The 21,022-nt window shown below is 48.9% G+C and overlaps 6 protein-coding genes across 6 annotated transcripts; 3 read left to right on the forward strand and 3 right to left on the reverse strand.

Annotated features, from left to right (window-relative positions):
* Positions 1 to 1,188: 1,188 nt before the first annotated feature.
* EDB82DRAFT_512119 (Non-repetitive/WGA-negative nucleoporin C-terminal-domain-containing protein) lies at positions 1,189 to 6,195 on the reverse strand. The gene is made up of 3 exons (XM_025737285.2): positions 5,436 to 6,195; positions 2,251 to 5,387; positions 1,189 to 2,203 (listed from the first exon to the last, which is right to left on the reverse strand). The coding sequence occupies exons 1-3, from the start codon at positions 5,800 to 5,802 to the stop codon at positions 1,496 to 1,498; spliced, it is 4,212 nt and encodes a 1,403-aa protein (XP_025592161.1). The 5' UTR covers positions 5,803 to 6,195; the 3' UTR covers positions 1,189 to 1,495.
* Positions 6,196 to 6,592: 397 nt separating this feature from the next.
* On the reverse strand, positions 6,593 to 7,999 carry EDB82DRAFT_293097 (uncharacterized protein). The gene is made up of 2 exons (XM_025737286.2): positions 7,682 to 7,999; positions 6,593 to 7,632 (listed from the first exon to the last, which is right to left on the reverse strand). The coding sequence occupies exons 1-2, from the start codon at positions 7,823 to 7,825 to the stop codon at positions 6,772 to 6,774; spliced, it is 1,005 nt and encodes a 334-aa protein (XP_025592162.1). The 5' UTR covers positions 7,826 to 7,999; the 3' UTR covers positions 6,593 to 6,771.
* A 26-nt stretch (positions 8,000 to 8,025) lies between these two features.
* EDB82DRAFT_293237 (uncharacterized protein) lies at positions 8,026 to 8,844 on the forward strand. Its single transcript, XM_025737288.2, has 2 exons — positions 8,026 to 8,270; positions 8,321 to 8,844. Exons 1-2 carry the CDS (start codon positions 8,208 to 8,210, stop codon positions 8,768 to 8,770), a joined length of 513 nt encoding a protein of 170 aa, XP_025592163.2. The 5' UTR covers positions 8,026 to 8,207; the 3' UTR covers positions 8,771 to 8,844.
* Positions 8,780 to 10,304, reverse strand: EDB82DRAFT_293233 (galactose-1-phosphate uridylyltransferase). Its single transcript, XM_025737289.2, has 3 exons — positions 10,060 to 10,304; positions 9,963 to 10,014; positions 8,780 to 9,913 (listed from the first exon to the last, which is right to left on the reverse strand). The coding sequence occupies exons 1-3, from the start codon at positions 10,158 to 10,160 to the stop codon at positions 8,918 to 8,920; spliced, it is 1,149 nt and encodes a 382-aa protein (XP_025592164.1). The 5' UTR covers positions 10,161 to 10,304; the 3' UTR covers positions 8,780 to 8,917.
* A 641-nt stretch (positions 10,305 to 10,945) lies between these two features.
* Positions 10,946 to 12,989, forward strand: EDB82DRAFT_293252 (histone acetyltransferase complex protein). The gene is made up of 2 exons (XM_025737290.2): positions 10,946 to 11,127; positions 11,251 to 12,989. Exons 1-2 carry the CDS (start codon positions 11,035 to 11,037, stop codon positions 12,751 to 12,753), a joined length of 1,596 nt encoding a protein of 531 aa, XP_025592165.1. The 5' UTR covers positions 10,946 to 11,034; the 3' UTR covers positions 12,754 to 12,989.
* A 4,531-nt stretch (positions 12,990 to 17,520) lies between these two features.
* Positions 17,521 to 20,610, forward strand: EDB82DRAFT_479661 (uncharacterized protein; the record flags this gene model as incomplete). Its single annotated transcript, XM_025737293.1, has 3 exons — positions 17,521 to 17,652; positions 17,836 to 20,398; positions 20,453 to 20,610. The coding sequence occupies 3 exons, from the start codon at positions 17,521 to 17,523 to the stop codon at positions 20,608 to 20,610; spliced, it is 2,853 nt and encodes a 950-aa protein (XP_025592168.1).
* Between the last annotated feature and the right edge of the window lie 412 nt (positions 20,611 to 21,022).

Consider the following 21,022-nt stretch of genomic DNA (forward strand, 5'->3'; position numbering starts at 1 on the left):
GTTTATTTGCAGAGCAACTAAGAGCAATTAAGAGCTATTAAAATTAACTGTCAGAGAAAAGGAATAAAAAGCTCAAGATGAAAGTCTTATCAGATCTATTAGTATAAGATGACTATCCAGTGTGTGGACCGAATGTGTCTGACAGTAACTCAACCTAGCCACCCTTCCATACTTGACATAATCATACAGAGTATTAAACAATGAATGATCATGTAAACCTCTGTCCCAAACATTATAGAAAGAATGCTTTTGAACTCTGATGTTCTACCAACCCATTCTATATCCCATAAGCCATCCTCTATAACCACCTAAACCTTTGCCCAATCTATAAAAGCGACCGACAAACCTCCCCATTAATTCTTGCGACCATCAAGTATCTGACCAAAAGTCCATCCCGGACAAAGAGATACAAAAAGCCGATATTATTTTTGTGAACCATACCGGACGCCGGATCCTGTCTGGTATGGGCGACCAAGAACCTCGCGAGGTCGTAGTTGAAAGTTGAGATTGTTGGGAACTCTGCGAGGTTGGCCTTGAACGTGGTGCCCAGCGAGGCCAACATTTTTGAACATGTCTTTGCTGTTCGCTGGGTAAAAGACTCACGCTTAAAGCGTGGTAAAACGTAGAGTGGTATTCATCGTGGTTGTTGATGAACCAGTCATCATCTTCGATGTGTATATGTATATGTATCGAGGAGTCCAGCTCCGAAAGAAGACAGAAGAAATATAGTCGAGGTCTCAGACCATAGTGAAAGTAGCTGTAGAGTAGAACCCAGAAAGGCAAGCCGAGTTGAATCTGCCTCACTATCAAACTGTCCTGCCATACATCAAACTTATATATCCAGCATCGTCGCCTCGCAACAGTGACCCCCAATACCCCACCAGCATCCTCGCCTTTTGCGTGAGGCCCTTTTGAACACTTATTTTCACGCGTGGCGTGTCACTTTTCGCCTAACCTCGCAAAGTGAGGCGAACATATGCAGGCCTCACCACCCAATACCACATCTCACCGCTGCCATCTCACTATCTGGGCCCAAAGCAGAGCGGTAAAACAAAGAGAGCAACGCATAGTCAACGTAACGCTGCATAGCGTTGCTCCTACTGTGGTCGCCTTGTAAAAACCCAGGAATGACTGGGCGTTGGTGGATGGACTTACGAAACTGCCCCATTCATAGCATAACATTCACTGCCTGATATTGGCGGTCAACACACTAATGATAGAGTCATAGACAACTGTCCTCTCTTAGATTTCTTCCATTCTTTTCGGGGCGCCTTTTATCAACCCCCATGTCTTTAATAATTACATGTAAAAATACCTTTGAACCTGTACAGTACAACGCACCCTCGTGCCAATTGGCGCCTATAGCATATTCATCATCCCTTTGACAAAAACAGTGCCACTACCCGACTGCACCAACTAGCTACTCAAAACTGTCGAATTCTCAAACTCTTAAATCTCTATGCTCTCCAATCTATCGTCGCTTACCAGCTCATCTCTATGCGAACCTAAGACTACCCGTGGGAACCCGTTGTGACAGGCCATCCACTTCTCTCTTCAGGCCCTTGAGCACTCGCCTAACATCAGCCAGGTCTGCACCGCCGGCGTTGTTGCCATGTCCGGGGGGAGGCAAGGCCGCGTCGCATCTCTTGAGGAGGTCGGCTACAGAAGGGCCAATAGCGCCACCCTTGCCTGCACCACCACGTCGGCGGGCTTCGGCCACCCAGTCGTTAACAACATAAACAATAAGCTCAATCATGCGGTTTCGTACGGATCCGCTGAAACCGTAATCTTGGCTATCGAAAACACCTTCCAGTACACGAACAATCATGTCATGGGAAACCCCCAAGGTGAGGAAGAGCTGGACTGGCCAGGTGGGATCTGCGCCAATTGTGGCATCCTGTTGGTACGCCACTGCGTAACGGCAGAGTTCTGGTAGGAGGTCTTGGATAGGGAAGATAAAACTGTCGAGTGATGTGCGGTGAGCAATGTTTTGGATCTTGCTGGTGACACACTCATAGGGTAGTGGTGGCGAGGGCATTCCAGGTTCAGACATTTCTAGCCGAGACATGACTTCATCGTGTGTCTGCTGGATCAGGTTGCTCCATGTACCAGAGATGGTCATGTGGTTACGGTAATCGGCAACATGGTAGATGAGCAAACACAGGTCGTAGTAACCAGCCTGGTCGGCATAGTCGTTGAAAAGCTAAATATGTAAGCAAAGTTATTTTCAGGCAGAACCAGGTAACTTACCTCGGAGAGACCCTGGATCTTGCCCTTGAGAGCATCCTCAATCTCAATAGACCTCTCGGGATCAATACGGTCGTCGGCTCTCAATCGTTCAAGCAGATCGTCCTGGATGTGTGCAATCTCCAACAACTCAGTAACGCTGTGGTTTAGCATCTGTTGCTGCTGTCGGCTAATACCAGTCGTAGAAACGTTGGCATTAGCCTTGGCCAAGCTGAGCAATCTGATTCGATCCTTGATGCTGATAGGGAAATCGGAGTTAGCAAGTTCGGCCTGTACCTCGGCTGCGTCGAAGAAGCGACTGCGGTTGGTGTAGAAACGGCAGAGTAGGTCAGCATGCTCGATATTGGTACCGGCAAGTCGCTGCAGGAAGGTAACGACGTGGTTGGAATCGATGGCCAGGATGCGGTCGGTCCAACCTTGTTGAATATACCACTCATAGAGGTCAAAGTGGAACACCTCATCATCCGACTCATTCACAACCTTGTAGGCCTCAAGCCTCTTTGTAGCAATCAAAGTCAAACGGCCGTCAACCATTTCGGGCTCACTGCTTGACGCAGCGTCTAGGTGGCTCAGTACATCATGAATCATGTCATAGGAACGCTTGCGATCGTTGAAGGCATTGGCTCGAGGATCAGATGAGGGCTTGCCATCGTTGACCCAAGAAAGAGCCGTGTTACCCCTGTCCTTCTCCCGTGCGACAACAAGGCACAGCTGGATAGCGCCAGCATAGTACTTGAGGTCGATATACTGTTGGACAGCGGTCTGGAGATTAGCAAAAGTAAGGCTGCCAGCAACCTTCTCAAAGAGCCTGAGACTCTCATGAAGCAAGCTTCGTGACTGGTTGGTTTGAAGGGGCTGTTCAGAAGCACGCTTGAGCTGTTCTTGGGCCTTGAAAGTCACCACGTCATCAGGGCTACAGAAGCTGCCGCATCTCCTTCGCAGGGCATCAGCAACAGTCTCAACATTGGAGCCACTCTCAATGTTGCGGTTAACAATAGCCTTGACAAGGAGTTTAGCCAAATCTTTGCCATCTGTTTGAGAAAAGAGTTTCTCGTATGTGAGATCCTTGAGCTGTTGTCGAGCGATATCATCGAGTCGGGTGTAAATGTCGGCGACACGCTCGTCAAAAAGCATCAGCACAAAAGAGATACCCTCCGAAATGCTTTCCATCAACTTTTGAAGAGCATGCAGAGCCTGGTGTTCTGCCTGAAGAGCAATCTCCTCTTGGCGACTAGACACGTGTTGGAGATCAGACGGGCCGGACAGGCCCTGGATAAGACCCCGGTTAGAGTCGAGGAACCTCCTTAGACGCTCCAACGCTTCTTGAACAGTGCTGAGCTTAGAAAGAGGAATAGTAGAGCCGATAGTGACACCACCAGTAGGTGAGACACCGGGAGTAATAACTGCCGACTTCCACAACTGGCGTATCAATCGGGAGAGGTACAGAGCCAAGGCGTCGTGTCGAGAGGAGAGGTTGACAGACTCTGTTGTAAGGGATGCGCTGTCAGTCTCGGCCATTGTGGGCTGGCCACCGAAGTCAACAAAGACGGATCGGGCCCGGTCTTCAGTGGCCTGGTCAATGGCACGCGCCGCGCCTGGTCGAGAGTCGCCTCCATGACCACAGGCGACAGCCAAAGCGGTAGTAACTGTCTCTACACGGCCGTAAGTGTTAATAAACCGGCGGCAGATAAGTTCCAACCCTTCGTCTCCAACAGCACCTCGAATCGCCGAAGCAAAGATGTCCACGAAACGTCTTCGTCGGATGATGTGAACACCGGTGTTGGTGAGAACCGCAAACTCGCTGGGTGCATCGTCAAACTGAACAGCTAACTCGTTACCAAAGCCTAGAGGTTGCGGTGCTGCAGCGAATGGCTTTGTAATGATTCCAACTGCCTCGGCTCTACTTCCTATATCAATCCAAATTCCGCTCTCATGATATTTGAGTGGAGATGTCGGGGGCGTATTCTTAAGACGTCCCGTTTCGGGTCCAGAAATAAATAGAGAATCTTCGTTGGGGTTCGACTCCTTACTAACAAAATCCAAGAAATATCCAGGTGGGAATCGCGCGCCTTGTCGGCTCCATGTGAGAGATGTTGATTCGAGGTCGATGGTTGTCTCGCTGCCAGCATACGGCGACTTCTGGCCTGGAGGGAATTTGATGAATTGAACTTGCATACTCTGGGGAGCCAGGTTGGTCGAGGAACCGTACATATAGGATGCAGCGCTTGTAGCACTAAAGAACAGTCTACATCCAGTATTCGTCAAGGCCATTAGGTGCAGCTTCGCGGCTTCTTGCTTGGAGATGGGGCTGATCGCAACGATTTCGACTCTATCGTTCAACAGTCGAGACTGGCTAATCATGTGAGCAATGTCGCGAAGACAATGGACCTTTTCCTTCTCGATAACCTTGTTCAATCGATCAGGCGACTCCATATGGTATGTTCGGACGGTTGAGCGACTCGAGAGTGTATATACAAGGTTTCTCGAATCATCAATCACGATATCGACAAGGTGTTCGGGGCTCTTTTGCGACCAGAAGCTTCCTTGTAGGGTGACAACTGAAGACCAGCCGGGATTCGTATGGTTGATCTTTCCACATCGATTCGAGAACCACTTCTCTTCGGATTGATAGTAAAGCTCATTAATATCGATGTCGTTGCTACCGCCAAAGAAGATTCGACCATTAGAAGATCCAGTGATTACGCGAACGTCGGTGCCACGTAGAGGAAGGTTCATTTTCGTCTGGTACAGGTTTACGGATTTGGTGCCCGAAGGAGTATCTGTAGCTGAAACACCCAGTAGCACTATCTCCTGAGAAGTCGCAACGACCAAGATATGGGTGATTGAACCGACAAAGATACCTGGCTTGGGAGGTACCAGCGCGACGGCGTGAATGGTATGCGGTGAGTCTTCGAAACCGATGAGCTCAGGATCAGGATGCGTGTAGTCCCACAAGAACAAGGAGTTATCAATAACAACCCAAGCATGGTTAATCTCAGCAAAGAGACCCATCAGGGTTTGAAGCTCGCCAGCATTGTAATGATCGAAAACTTGGTTTGGGATAGGATACATCTGGGTTTTGTGGAAGGGGGCCATAGCGGAATCGGTGCTTTCGAGATCGTAATCGGACGACGCGCCCTCTGGTGTCGTTGTTAGCTTTTTCTACCATCGCAGAATTCTAAACCTACGTCTGCAGTATGAATCCAAGTCGGGATAGCGTCCATCAGCCTGGAGACAAGTGTTGATGGCCTTGGCCGCCTTTATGACGGGGGGGACATTCTCGGATCGTGGAGGCGGCAGCGCAGTCGGAACAATCAAGCCATCGCCGCTTGATGGCCTCACTACTGACGAGCCTGTGACTGTCACGCCTCGCGATGTTGTTGATGGTGTTGGCGCAGTGCTCCTTAGACTCGATACGGACTGGCCACTCTCAGAAACTGGGAACAGCTGTCGGCGCACAGGATCGGAGCCCTGCTGGTATCTCGAAGTGACAGCAGGCGTATTCAAAAATGCGCCTGGAACTGGCCGAACGGGAGTTGTTTGCGGAAACGACATTATGGGCAGCAAAATCGAAGCCCTCGGCGGGCCTGGGTAGCTTCACCAGTGGTCGTTGCTATACCAATCAGAGCAGATCGCGGATCATCAAAAGCGACGATTGCCTGGCGCGTGGGATGAATTATGGTAAGGATATCAATCCCTCGTTGTCGCGTCGATAACCTCGCCGTTGGTTTTCGATTAAATCGCGTCGTCGTCGGGGTTGAGATAGAGGCTATTGCAAGTGTTGCATGCTAGAGAAAATGATAAACAATTTGACGAGAGCTTGGGGAGGCTGGATATGGAGCACGGATTTTTCGCGACTGGGGCTCGAGCGCTAAGACCGTTTTGGTGCAAGGCTGAGAGAGCGGTAACCACGCGTCATGAAGATTTTCGCAAACAAATGCATTCAAACAACGTAACAATGGCATATTTTTTGGTGTTTTAGATTGATGTTTTCATTTATTATCTCCTTGAATGCTGCAAATAACCTTTGTCGCCCGACTAGTCCTATGTTGATACAAAACCCAGTTGTTTATATCTTTTTTAAAGGCAGCGGTTCAAACAGATCGCAGAGCCTCAATCACAGAGTTACTCCAGGCCTCGACTCCTTTCTCTTGGACCGCCTTTAGGTAGATTTACGGAACAAGATGACCCCAACGCAAAAATCACAGTCCATGTGTGGTACAACAAGGATATCATCCATCTTTTGCTGTCGATTTCCATGACAATGCATCCTTTCTATTTCCCTACTATGATGAACAATCATTCTAGTAACACCGTTGAGAGATAACGCAATTATTTTACTGATAAGGGGCCAAACGTTTGGTGGCCGTGATACAACGGCGAGATTGACCCAGCAAACAAATCAACTTCAATACTCATTTACTATGTCATTGTCCGATTCCTCCTTTTTTGTTCTGGACTTCAATATCCATAGCTACATGGTCACTTTACCCACCCTTCATTTCAAATGCTCCATGTCTGCATTTACTGCTTCTTGGCCTCTCTGGCAGCCTTGCGAAGAGCCCTTCGGCGAATGTCCTCATGCATCTTCTTGTTGACAGACATTGTGATGGGACCGTTGGCACCAGGAATGTTCTCAATAAACCAAAGCATGAAAGAGTGGCTCCACCAAGGGGTATAAGTGTAAGGTGCTGTCTGGTAACCTCCAAGACCAACCTTGCCGAGGGTAGCCTTGACAAAGTTACGAGCGTTGGGAACAAGGAGACTAGGGCGGCGGATCTTGCTCATGGCAGTGGTGACGAGATGGCTCAGAACGAGGTAGACATCAACCTTGTCATCAGCAAGCTCAGCTGCAAGAGCGTTGCTCCACTGCTGAAGGAAAGCCTTACTACCAGAGTAAGTGGCCAGGAGAGCAGTAGGTGTCCATCCACCGAAAGATCCCATGGTCAGAATAAGACCGTTCTTTCGTGCCTTCATAATAGGAGCAACGGTCTGAGTAACTCGGAGAGTGCCAGTGCAGTTGATAGTGATGATGTTTTGAAGCTCCTCCTTGTCGGTCTCGAGGAAAGGAACGGGAATGCTGTGGCTCTGGCCGACGTTGTTGATGAGGATACCGACATCAAGACCGTAGATAAGTTCGCTCAGGCGCTCGTAATCGGCATCGTTGTTCTTGGAAAAGTCCATGTCGAGGACCTTGACTTGAAGGCCTTTTCCAGGGTACTTCTGTTGAATCTCGGCGGCGAGGCCCTCTAGCTTGGACAGAGTTCGGGAAACGAGGACCAGGTTGAAGCCCTTGGCAGCGAGCTGCAGAGCATACTCTTTGCCGAGGCCATCAGAGGCACCGGTGATAACAGCCCAAGTGCCAGGCTTTCCGTACTTGCGTAGCTATAATAATGTTAGCTTTGAAGAGTTCGATTGGTATAGAAACACTTACGTTGGTACCTCCGAGCACGAAAGCGCTGAGGACAAGTTGGAGATAGCTCAGGATCTTGGAGCCCAGGAAGAGAGCACCAACACCAGCAAGACCCCATTGCAGAGGCTGCGGTACGTTCTCGAAAAAGTCTGCGACGGCAGTCATGGTTGGGATGCGCAACAAGAAAATGCAAATGGCTGTGCAAGGAAAAGGAAGAGAAAATAATAAAAAAGTGTCAATCACAAGATAATAAAGCAGCTCTTCTGCCCCTCGGCTCCTACTCTTGGCTTAGGCTGGGCAATCAATTGAATTTTGGGGACCAGTTGATTTGACTACCCCTGACCTGACGTTGTTGAGTTGGTCCAAGCTTCTTTTGTTCTTTGGCCACTGATTATAGGCCGTGTCTCCCACCAAAAATCGTATGTCCTACGGAGCCGGAGTTATCGTCTTCAACTTTCAATTTTATTTCTTCACTTGTTTGTATTTACGTCTATTCACGCTGTAAAGAACAAATAATTCCCACTCCGGTTTATCCATATCAATCGCCATGGATGCTCTCAAGCCTTTCCTCCCCGAAGCCAAGGGTGTTCTACCTTACTACATGATCATCGTAAGACTCGCCATACATCCTTCTACAGAATAAAACGCTGACAACTACAGCTTTCCATTATCTCCATTGGCAATTCGCTGCAGGCGTACACTACGCTGCACTTTTCCCGACGAGTCTACAACGGCCGCTTCATTCGCAACCCCAAACTCCCTTCCAAGACCAACAACTTCGAACCCGAAGATCAGTCGAACAAGTTGATTCCTGCTCAGAACGACCCCAAGGCTGCCGACCAATTGACTCCCCTCGCGGGCAGACTGTTCGGCACTTGGACACTCATCACCTGCATTGTTCGATGCTACGCAGCTTACAACCTCCACATCGGTCCCGTCTACACTCTGGCTTACTGGACCTACATTGTTGCCTTTAGCCATTTTGCCAGTGAGCTTTTTGTCTTCAAGACCATGACGTTTGGTTTGCCTCAGTACTTCCCATTCGCCCTGGCTTCCACTTCCCTGATCTGGATGCCTCTGGTCCGCGACCACTACGTCCAGTACAACTGATTGGATGGTGTCGCAATGCAATCGTACGAGGGGTGTGATTCGAGTTTCGTGGTAGATATTCGCTAGAAAGGTTGTGAAACAATGACAAACAAATCATGATGGATATATAATTTAGTAGAATTTAATAGCCAAGTGGATGGGTAAAGCCTATAGATTCTTTCGGTAGAGCTCTGCTCCGCAGTTTCTCAAACGGACTGTGGCCTGCTCAGGTGTGATATCACGCTGCGGCTCAGCCAAGAGCTCGTAACCAACGAGGAACTTCTTGACTGTGGCCGATCGCAGCAAGGGTGGATAAAAGTGCATGTGGAAATAAGCACTCTCCAACTCCTCAGGGGTTCCATCAAGAGGCGCCTGGTGAAGCCCAGAGCTATAGGGGAAGTTGCACTCAAACAAGTTGTCGTATCTTCGGGTGACTTCCTGGATGGCTTCAGCAAATTGGAGTCGCTCCTCAGGCTTGAAGTCGAGAAGGGATCGAATGTGTCGCTTGGGCAAAACGAGAACCTCAAACGGCCACACAGCCCACCACGGGCATACAATAACGAATGCGTCGTTCTCCCAAACAACTCGTTCTTGCTTCTCCAATTCTAGCTTGACGTAATCGCCCAGGAGATGTCGACCTTCATGTTGCTCTCGGTATTTGGTCATTTGAACAAGCTCCTTGCCTGGCTCTTCGGGCATAGTAGATGTGGTCCAGACTTGGCAATGAGGATGAGGGTTAGAGCAACCCATTGCAGCACCCTTGTTCTCAAAGATTTGCATATATCGATACTGCTCCTCTGGGGTAGGAGCAGTGTCTTTGGACATGGAGATGGTGAGCTGCTCAGCTTCAGCCGCACGAGGGTTTGACGGTGTCAGATGGTTGGCATAGATGCGTGTCCAGTGCTCAATGACGGGAACAATCTCATCAGCAGTCATATCGGCAAGGGTCACATGATGCTTGGGAGAGAAAGTGAGGACATAGCACACTCCCTTAACACCCTGAGCTTGCAGGAGAAGAGATTCCAAATCGTTGGAGGAGGCCTTGGCGTCGTACTCGGGCTGCTCTTGCTTGACAGCGCTGTAGTCGTTCACAAAGGCAAAAGTCTTTTCATATTTCGGGTTGGAGTCACCAGCTGCTCGTGGGTTGCCAGGACATAGGTAACACTGAAGTTGTCAGATATCAAGTTGTTATGATGTGATGTCATAAACGTACTTTGGGGTCATATTCGGGGAGTTCTGTCGCGACAGCAGCCTCTTGCTGACCTCTATAGCAAGTTAGTTGGTTCCGAATGAAACTGGGTTAAACGTACTGCCAAGGCCGCTTCGTGCGATGAGGCGATACAAGCAGCCAGGAATCCGTGAGGGGATTGTATCTGCGATGAGAGATATCGTCAAGAATTTGATCAGGCATGATGATAGCGGGGTGACAGTATGAGAAGATTGAGGGGTAGAATTGCCAATGGATATTTCAATGCCAGAGAAACATCAATTTATCTGAAATTATAAGACAAGTTCGCGCAGGTGATGATTGAGGCGGCTAGAATAAATAGCTCCTAGTTATAGCAAGCTGGAGTTCTGAATGGAGCGGATAACGGTGATATTCTCGGCCGTGTTTTCGGGGGAGTCTAGTGGGCTATAACAGGTTTGGATTGCTATTATTCAAGGTATGAATTGGTATGAAAGGCGTTCATCGTGACACATGTATAGTAACGACCTGAGCTCTTTTGAGGTTCCAGTATTCAGATCTATTATTAATGCGATTTCCTGGTCATCCATACACATTAATAATTCAAGTTGCTCGATAAGAAAGTCACTATTTCCCCAAGTTCTTCATCGTCACTCAAATCTGAGCTTCCTTCCTTGTGGGGTTCTAGCGTTGGGGATTGGCATCAGTAGTTCATTGGTGGGGATGATTGATGGAAGGAGCTCCCACGTGATCAGAACAATATTGTGGGGTCAGATCAATGACCCCATCTGATGCCCGCAGTAAGTGCGCCTCAGCCCAGCTCAGACCAGCCCCGGAGTAGCTCAAGCAAGCGCCATAATCAACAACGTCGCAACATCCAAGCCCCTCGACCAATCAACCCAACACCAACTCCATCAATAACGACCGCATTTCTTCGTCTTTCATCAAATATCACGTCGCATCATCTTTCTCAATATTCGCGCATCACTTTGAGCTCTCCTTTTAGTCTTTAACGCGCCCTGCGTGGCCCCGAGTTCGCTGCCGCGTCCAGACAGGGGGGTAATTAACGACTCCCCGGCCCGACATCGCAACCGACAATATGGGTGTTATTAGAAAGAAAACAGTCACTAGAGGTGGCGAAGGTGGTGTCAAATATGTTTGCGACGTTTGTTCATCCGATATTACATCCACTGTAAGTGCCCTTGCTGTCGGCTGCTGTCTTGCCAATATCTGGGAATGTCGAGACGCGTTTCGGGGATATCCCGGTTAAACTTGACCTTGTCATGATGGGGTTGCTGATCATGTTGGTGTTTAGGTTCGCATTCGCTGTGCCGACGCAGCCTGTAGCGACTTTGACCTTTGCGTTTCATGCTTTGCCAAAGGTGAATCTCGGAATGCCCATAACCCAGCGACACACGCTTTCCGTGTAATCGAGCAAAACTCATTCCCCATCTTTGCTCGAGAATGGGGAGCCGACGAAGAACTGCTCCTCCTTGAGGGTGCAGAGATCTATGGTCTCGGTTCATGGGCAGACATTGCCGATCATATTGGTGGCTTCCGAGAGAAGGATGAAGTTCGCGACCATTACCTATCGACCTACGTTGACTCACCTGCCTTTCCACTACCAAAACGATGCAGCCCCCACGACTGCGAGTTGGCGAACGAGATTCCCCGAGAAGAATTCCAATCGCGCAAGAAGAGGCGAATAGAGGAACGACGAGATGCAGCCAAGAATGCGCCAGCTCTACAGCCCAAGACCAAGCCAACGGCCAGTGTACCCAGTTGTCACGAGATCCAAGGATACATGCCTGGTCGTCTGGAGTTCGAGACCGAATATGCGAACGAAGCCGAGGAAGCTGTTCAGCTGATGCAATTCGACCCAGGTGATGGACTCAACCCCAGAACTGGAGAACTTGAACCTGAAATGGAACTCAAGCTTACCGTGATGGACATCTACAACGCCCGTCTAACACAACGTGTGGAGCGTAAAAAGGTTATATTCGAACACAATCTGCTCGATTATAGAGAAAATACGAAACTGGAAAAGAGACGCACAAAGGAAGAGAAGGATTTGTTGCAAAAGGCCAAGCCATTCGCCCGAATGATGAACCGCCAGGACTTTGAAGAGCTCAACCAGGGCCTTCTTGATGAGCTGAATCTACGACAAGCCATTACACAACTACAAGAATGGCGCAGTGTCCGCATCGGAGACCTTCGAAGCGGAGAAAAGTACGAGAATGAGAAGGCGTCGCGAATACAAAAGGCCATACCTATGGGCTCGATGGATCGCGAACGTCTGGCATCTGCTCAGCGATCAAAGCAGCCACCCCCACCTGAGCCTCCCAGCGGAGCAGCTCTACTCATTGCCCCAGAACTACCTGCTCGACTATTACCTCCAGCCAACCCAGAAGTAAACGGAGAGAACAAGGCGTTGACAAATGGCCATGCCAGCGAACAGTCCAATGGCCAGACGAATGGTCAGGTCAACGGAAACAATGTCAACGGCGTCAATGGCCATGCTGCACCCAAACAAAGATACACAGCTCAACCGATATCGGGTGTGCAACCCATGTCAATGACACAAGACACCGCCCCAGATTTGCACCTCTTGACGCCTGAAGAGGCCAAATTGTGCGAGGTCATTAGACTACAGCCCAAACCATACCTGATGATCAAGGAGCAAATACTGAAAGAAGCTCTCAAGACCAACGGCACACTTAAGAAGAAGCAGGCAAAGGAGATTTGTCGATTGGACTCGCAAAAAGGAGGGCGCATATTCGATTTCTTCATCAATTCGGGATGGGTGGGCAAGGCGTGATTTGAGTTTTTTTTCTTCATTTTTTTTCACATGTTTAAAATACCCTTTTCAAGATAAATTTGAACTGGCGCTGAGAGTTAGGAGTTACTGTAGCGAATGGGACATTATTGACATCTTGTCGTGTCACCTGAGAGATACGATACGATATGATGGTAGGGAGAAACATGGTGGGTAATGAGGCCATCCGTGTAAGTGGGAGTAGGAGTAGGGACTAGTATTATCAGAGAATCGTGTGTTAGTGGTTGGTTATAGAGAACTGGTCGGGACGGATAAGAATGGCGCATGAAACATGACATCTTAGTTACAGATTGAGCAAACTGCATCAAATACCACAAACAGCGCAAGAGAGGCACAGGCTCATATGCAAAGCCGTGAGTGGCTACTCGGACGTTTGGGAGGATGCAAAGAGATGCCGCTGAGTAGATCCACGTGTTTAAAGTGTGGTTGGCTGGCTGGCCTTAACTCGACTATACTACTTACACCTGGCACACTGATACTGGCACAGGGTCCCAAGTGAACAGAAATCGTGGGGGTTGGACAGTCCTGTCTGTTGTCTGTCTGTTTGGCACCGATTCATGATAGTGCATGGGGAACTTTGTGTTGATGAACGTGTGCCTTCTCTCTTTGGTATGCCGAGAAACCCACACCACAATCTCTCAATGATAAGAAACCCCCGGACGTCGTAAGAGATAAGAGCCTGTACTATCAACTTTCTCCAGGTTTTCACTAACTCAATTGAGCTGCATCGGGAATGCCAAGAGATAGGTAATCGACGTGTATCAAAACTCAACCGGGCAGCAAAAAGGGAATTGAATTGGTTATGGTTAGACTTGCCATGGAGCTCCATGTCCGCGTCACTATTTCCTTTGCTAGGCAACTATACACAACTACTAGGTGACCTCTTTTTCCTTCTCTTGTCCATCCTTTTTAAAGTTAACGGGGCAACATGCTCTCCTATTCTAGCGGCCTTCGAGGGCTGTTGGCCGCCGATCTAGGACTGTAGTACATAGACTACCTAGATGATGATCTGGGCGTGAATGATGACGGGATTTGATGAACAGTCACGGCATTTTACTCGAGTCTTTCTTTTTTTCTTTTGCTTTGGTGACATCGTGACTTGATTATATGCTCGCTCAGGTACCCAATTATGAGTAGGCACCTCTGCTTCTTCCCTCTAACCCTTTGAAGGTTGTTGTCAATATCAGGAAATATCGTATTCACATTCGGCCAATTGGCACTGAACAAACAAGAAGAAAGGCTACTAACCCACACCCGCCCCTTTCTTTTCTCTTTCCAGCGTGTATCTAAGGCGACCAAAAAGTCGGGGGAAAGGGATATCTCTCATCTGTCTAGTTTCCTAAAGGGGGAAAAAGAAACTTGCAGGGTACCTTTTATGCACGGACAATCCCAGTCAGTCTGGGGCATGATAAGTCGAAATCTGGAGGCAGAAGCACTTCTTGCTTGACCGGGCGTATGTCGTAGTCCTTGTGTCTATATCAACCAACTGCAATGGAACGGTGGTGAAAAACGCCTCCCGAATTGCGAACGAGGGAACGAATGAGCGAGGGTAATTGACGCCATGCAGTTTGCGCGATGGATGCATTATACAACACTGTGCCTTGACAATCACAATATCAACAAGAGATATTTCGCCATTTGAGCTCAGCCATGCATTAGATACTTGGCACGGGCTTACACAGACCGACAGACATGGAATCTTTTCGGCATAACATGTGCTCTCGCCAATCCGGAGCTTTCCCTATCAATTAAGTCAATCTTTCTACAGTAGCTAGCTATCATTCAATGTTCGTGTTTCTGTCTTTGTTTTTACATAAGCCTTGTTGCACCTCGTGGCAAGGGACGCGCTTCAGAAGGTTATGGCGTAGGTGGAGAAACATGACCAGTCAGAGAGCTACATGGTTCACCTTCTTTCCAAGATTTGGTGAGTACCTGCATAGCATGTATATATCCTCATACAAACCTGGCATAAACAAGATCATGGATCTCGGTTGACAACTTGGTTTGTTTCATGTCCATCAAGCTTCAAATCAGTGCTGTTTGTACTGTAAGTACTGCCTGTACCTTGCTTAAGGTCCCCTGCCCTGCCCCGGAAAAAGTGGACGAGGCATGGAAGATGTGGGGCCAGAAGACCTCGGCAAGCATTGAATACAACCAGGCATGTACACGAATTGCAACTGGGATCTGATCTGTATCTGTATCTGGCTGTCCCTTGAGTCAACAAACAGGTATAGGACTAGGCAGTAAATTGGGTTTGAGAATACAACGACTACCGTCCTGGTTAGTTCAATATGTCAGTGAATTTCACTGGATCCCATCCCATCACATCACACCATTTGGCTCAGGCAACAACACCTCCTCACGAGGCAGACAAGAACATAAATCTTCAAGTTAGGCTGTTGAAACTTGTCTAAAGGCAGTTTAGCTTTGCAGGTATTGGATAGGAATTTTGGGTTTAACAGCTTGTATTTTAAAGTTGAATATGGACTGTCACTGGTAGATAAATCAAGAGGCTGTAGTGGTTGTCGGTTCTTTTCCCCCCTTCTGACTGCCTACCAAGTCAGTACCCAGAATATACAGTACGAGTGACTGACTCACCCGCTCGTCGCATCGTATCGTGTGTTCGTCACTCGTTGGCTCTTCCAGGTTTCAATCTCTCTTCTCTCTTTAACCCCGGCCACCTGGGCTTGGGGTGTATCACGGGGTCAACCAAGAGGGATCAATTAACCATTAGGTTGGTCGCGCCCCCGCAAAAACATCCCTTTTTGATCATTGTCTTCTCTTTCTTTTTTTCTAGAGGCGCATTATTTATCTATCGGAAGTCAGACTCAGAGTCATCCAATTCACGATCCCCTGTGTATGTCTCAGTCCTTCACACCCATATTTGAGGCTGTCATTCAAGGAGGGGATACTTGTGTCTTGAGGCTGACTCTCGCACAGATCCCATGTACCCCTAACAACCTTTCGCTGATCCCTGTCGGGCGGGGGTCCAGGACTCAGGACTCGCTGGACTGCGGCAGTTCACACGCTAAAGACCAAGGTACTCTAGGTACTCGACGGCTACTTCGTAGGCACCTTTCCACTGCACGTAGCCACCTAGCCACCCATGAATCCCCATTTACCTCTTCTAGAAACCAGACTTTACTGAGTTTGGTAAGGCTCAATTCGTGGAGTCATTCGTCTTTTCACAGCCTCTTCATCCACTTTATCATTCAGAATCTGCAGACTCTATTCTGCTCTGTTCCTCATGTTCTAAGCTTGCTTATCTCTGTCTTTTTCTCTATTTCAAATCATTGCCCCATCATTCTACACTACTGCTCACACATCTATAACCTGATAAATCTATCGTGAATTTCATTGCCTCTCTCTCATAAGCTGTATGTACTGTTTTACGTTATGTGACGCAACCTTTACAGCCTGGTTTATCTACCTCTGAGTCGAGTAGGGTCTGTCTGTACGCTTTCTATTCCCGTCTATATGTACTTGTATCAACGCTACGCCCTTTTCAGCAACACGTACGAATAATCGACCTGCATAATCCCAAACTCTAGACTACTGAATGATAACATCAACCATTCTAGTCACCGCTATCGTCTACTTCCTCTCTAACCGCCCTTTCCGCGTCTTCGATCACTTGGAACAAAGGCTCCGATCACGCTCAACGGTACTCGCTCACAATACAATTGGTTCATGCCAACAAACACTGCTCTACTCCGTATATGTGCCTGAGATTGGATCCAAAGGGTCCCTCGGTCTATCATTCTGGTGAGTGCTCGATATCGTCTTAGTCACCTGCCCTTGTCCGGCTGTCCTCCCCCCAGCCTGTCTGTATGGACTAGTGCAGTACCAGCATCTATACCTTGGTGTACCCGTCCATCGTGTCCTGTCGTGTCCTATCCTTATCCTTTCCTGTCGCACCAGTACAGTACCCAGAACACAAGCACAAGCATCGACACCCCTGCCTGACTGTCTCTGGCGCTGTGTTTCTTCTGCCTGTAGCGCTCGTTACAGGGGAATACAGTCCAGTCCAGTAAAACCACTAGGCCATACCTACTAGGTACCAATCCAATCCTAGGACTTGGGCCAGTCCGCGATCGCCATTGCTCGTGCCGTCACCATCATTGTCACACGCACGCATCCCCCCGGTGCACCGTAGCTTCTTGTTCATCCTTTTTCCCTTTTCTTTTTTGTTTTTAGTTGTCAAGTTTGTCTTCCTCTCTTCATTTCTCTTCGTTTGATACGAGCTCTCGGCCTCGAAACCTGTTGTTTGTTCTACATACTCAACCCAACCACTGCTAACTTGCGTTTGTCTCGATACTGCAGTGCAGGCGCGCACCCGGGTCAAGACGCACCCTTTTGGATACTTACTACTACCTCACCACTACCTTTACCTCTGAGCTAGGGCAGCTTTATTGTCTCGTCTCGTCTCGTCTCATCCCGCCCGTCTTCGGCTGTTTGCCCTCCATAAGGGTCCTTACCTCTACCAACCATTTCCCGGTTCAACAACTCGCCAGCGCAGGATCTCGCCTCCGCTCTATTCTACATCGCTTCCGACCTGGTTGATAAGCATATCCTTTCGACTTCGATATTCTTCCCGGGCCTTCTACTTTGCCATTTGGCTCTCGCGACAGCTTCCCACCTTCCGTTTACATGCCGATTTTTTCTGCGATCAACTTGGAACCTCATAAGCCTTAGGGCTACAAGACATCCGACTATCTTCCTGCCATCGATAACAACAAACAGGAAGCTATGGCGGGCCCACAGGAGTCTTCGACCTCCTCAGGGTCCAGGAAATCGGGCAGTCGGGCTGTAGGACAGTTCAACATCGGCTCCGAGATTGGCAAAGGCAGTTTTGCTCAGGTGTATCTGGGCTGGCATAAGGTACGACACAGCTTTTATCCTGACTTTGCGTCGCTTCCCCATCATCGCACCAAGTTGCGCTGCCGGTTTGTCGCCTTTGCATTACCTGGGCAGCTTATCGGACTGCTGCCTTGGTATCACGGGTGACATACATGAACGCATCCTCGATCCATATGCATAGATCGCTAACAAACATGACAACAGGAAACCAAAGCTGCTGTCGCCATAAAGTCCGTCGAACTTGAACGCCTGAATAAGAAGCTAAGGGAGAATCTCTACAGCGAAATCCAAATTCTCAAGACATTACGCCACCCACATATTGTCGCCCTCCATGACTGCATCGAATCAACAAGCCATATCAACTTGATTATGGAATATTGCGAACTTGGCGATTTGTCACTTTTTATCAAGAAACGAGAGAAGCTTGCCACACATCCTGCCACACATGACATGGCACGCAAATATCCCAGCGCGCCGAATTCTGGCTTGCATGAGGTTGTCATTCGACATTTCCTAAAACAGCTGACTAGTGCCCTCGAGTTTCTGCGCAGCAAAAACTACGTTCATCGAGACGTCAAGCCCCAGAATCTACTACTATTACCCTCACGACCCTTCAGAGACCAAAGAAGTCGCCCAGTTATGCAAGCCAGCCAAGATTCATTAATTCCGATTTCTGGTTTGGCATCTTTACCTATGCTCAAACTTGCCGACTTCGGCTTCGCCCGAGTGCTTCCCTCCACTTCCCTGGCCGATACCCTTTGTGGGTCCCCCCTGTACATGGCCCCAGAAATTCTCCGATACGAACGATATGATGCAAAAGCCGATCTTTGGTCAGTGGGAACTGTGCTCTATGAGATGAGCACAGGTCGCCCTCCGTTTCGGGCCAGAAACCATGTCGAGTTACTAAGAAAGATAGAAGCTGCAGAGGATGTTATCAAGTTTCCCAGGGAGGTGAACATCACTCCTGAGCTTAAGGCTTTAATCCGAAGTCTCTTGAAGAGAAGTCCGGTCGAACGACTCAGCTTTGAGAATTTCTTCACACATCAGGTAGTCACCAGCGAAATCCCTGGCCTTGTAGAGGATGACATTCCCAAACCACCCCGACAAGAACCACGAGAGTTGAGGTCAGCGTTTCAAGCGGGCTCGCCATCACTATCGTCCCGCAGCCCCCGCCAGACCGGTCACGAGTCCCCAACGGAAGCTCTCGCCTCTAGATCTCCTAGAGAGAAGCAATCGAGATCACCACAGGTGGGAAGTCCGGGTGAGGGTCGATATGCTCGGCGATCGAACGAAAGTCAACGTGTCACTGGCAACTCCCCTCGTGAAGGTGGAGAGGGCTTAGGCATCCGCCGCCCTGTAGCTCATCATGCCGCGACCGCTCCTGTTCAACAGCTTGTTTATGATCAAGCAGCGGGTCGCAGTAGGGTCTCGCCACCCACCTCTCTATTGAATCAGGCACATAGAAATAAAGCATTGAGTAATCCACCTATCACTGAGGAGGAAAGAGCAGCCCAGGATGTGGCACTGGAACGAGAATATGTTGTGGTTGAGAGACGACATGTTGAAGTCAATGCTTTGGCCGATGAGCTGGCAGCCAACGAGAAACTCGGCGATGCTTCGCAGAGATCCGGACCCATGACTCGACGATATACCCAACAAGGGGCACCCACATCCACAACAGGTGCAATTTCGACACCATCTTCTCGTAATGCGCTGGTGACTCAGGGACGCCATGACCGCAAATCATCATACGAGAAAGCTCTTTCTGCCAGCCCTGGCTCAGCATCGAGTGCTATTTCCAAGGCCATCCAGGATGCCAGCCTGCGGCTTTTTGGTTTCAAGGTTCCTCCGCTGCGAGCTTCACCAAAGGGTCCATCTCCGCCACTTTACCAAGCCTTTCCAACATACCCAACACCCCAGGCACCTGTTGGGCTGCTAGGAGACGGTAGAAATGCCCAGGGCACCGATGAGGACGGTAAAGCTGCGCAAACTATAGAGGAACTCGCAACCCGAAGCGATTGTGTTTATGGATTCGCCGAAGTCAAATATAAGCAACTCGTTCCACTGGCGCCGTCCGCGGATCACATCTTGGGTGGTCTTGAGCCTGAACAGCTGGCTAACGAAGAGGACGGGTTGACTGTGGAAGCAATTGTGGCTTTATCTGAGGAAGCTCTTGTTTTGTACGTCAAGTCGCTTACTCTTCTCGCCCGAGCCATGGATATAGCTAGTCTATGGTGGTCAAAGAAGAGCCGAGGAGACACGGGCACTGGTTTGTCCGCGGCAGCAGCTCAGACGGTTGTTCAACGCATCAACGCTGTGGTACAGTGGGTTCGTCAGCGATTCAACGAAGTGCTGGAGAAGTCAGAAGTTGTCCGTCTGAAACTCACAGAGGCGCAGAAGCAACTGCCTGAGGATCATCCCGGCCATCCATCCAACCATGGCACTGAGTCAATTGCTTCCTCGACTGGAAGTCCCTCAAAGCAAGTCTATCTCACTCCGGGTATCAGCGCCGAAAAACTTATGTACGATCGGGCTTTGGAGATGAGTCGGGCTGCAGCCATCGATGAAGTGACCAACGAAAACCTCTCGGGTTGCGAAATATCGTATATCACGGCTATTCGGATGCTTGAGGCTGTATTGGATAACGATGAGGAATCGGGCTCCGAAACACGAAGGCTGTCAACGGGTAAAGAAACTGAGAGAGAAGCTGTCAAGGAAGTAAGCGGTGGCGAGCTTGATAGCGATGAGGAGGCTCACGTCCGAAAGAGTAAGTTGACTGTCTGTATAATTATGCACCAGATATGGACTAACAAACCTATAGTGATTAAAATGATCACAGGACGACTTGCTGCCGTGCGCAAGAAGCAACAAATGATTGCCGAGGCCAACAGCAAAACAAAGCTTGCTTATCAGCAGGCAGTGCGCCGTCGCAGCGGCGATATGACACCACGAAGTGTTCCCTCGTATGCATCTTCATGATACTCAGGAGACGAATTTCACAGCGAAGCGTCATGACTGATAACAATACCCATCATACCATTATGAGATTTTGATGGATTTCCAAGTCTTTTTCTCTACCATATCTGGATTTAGGGCGCTACGGGGTTTGGCTTGCGACTCACAGGAGCATGTCAACAGCCAGTCATTGATTATAGGATCTATATGTAGCGGGCGTTTAAGGTTTTCGCATTGCCAAAAGAGCATCTCATACGGCGTTTTTTTGTTTGTCTTTTTGTTGATTTCTTTCTTCCATTCTATTATTTGTTGCTTATTTCAGGGGTTGCCTCTGTATTTTTTGGATAAGGAGCAGCAGGCTTTGTCCATATTCTCAGACCGGACATACTAGGGTTTCAGTTGAAGATAAGAGGCGGTTCAGGTTTGTGTGTATCAG

The sequence above is a fragment of the Fusarium venenatum genome, assembly GCF_020744135.1.
Source record: "Fusarium venenatum strain MPI-CAGE-CH-0201 chromosome Unknown EDB82scaffold_4, whole genome shotgun sequence".
In the NCBI taxonomy this organism is placed as follows: domain Eukaryota; kingdom Fungi; phylum Ascomycota; class Sordariomycetes; order Hypocreales; family Nectriaceae; genus Fusarium; species Fusarium venenatum.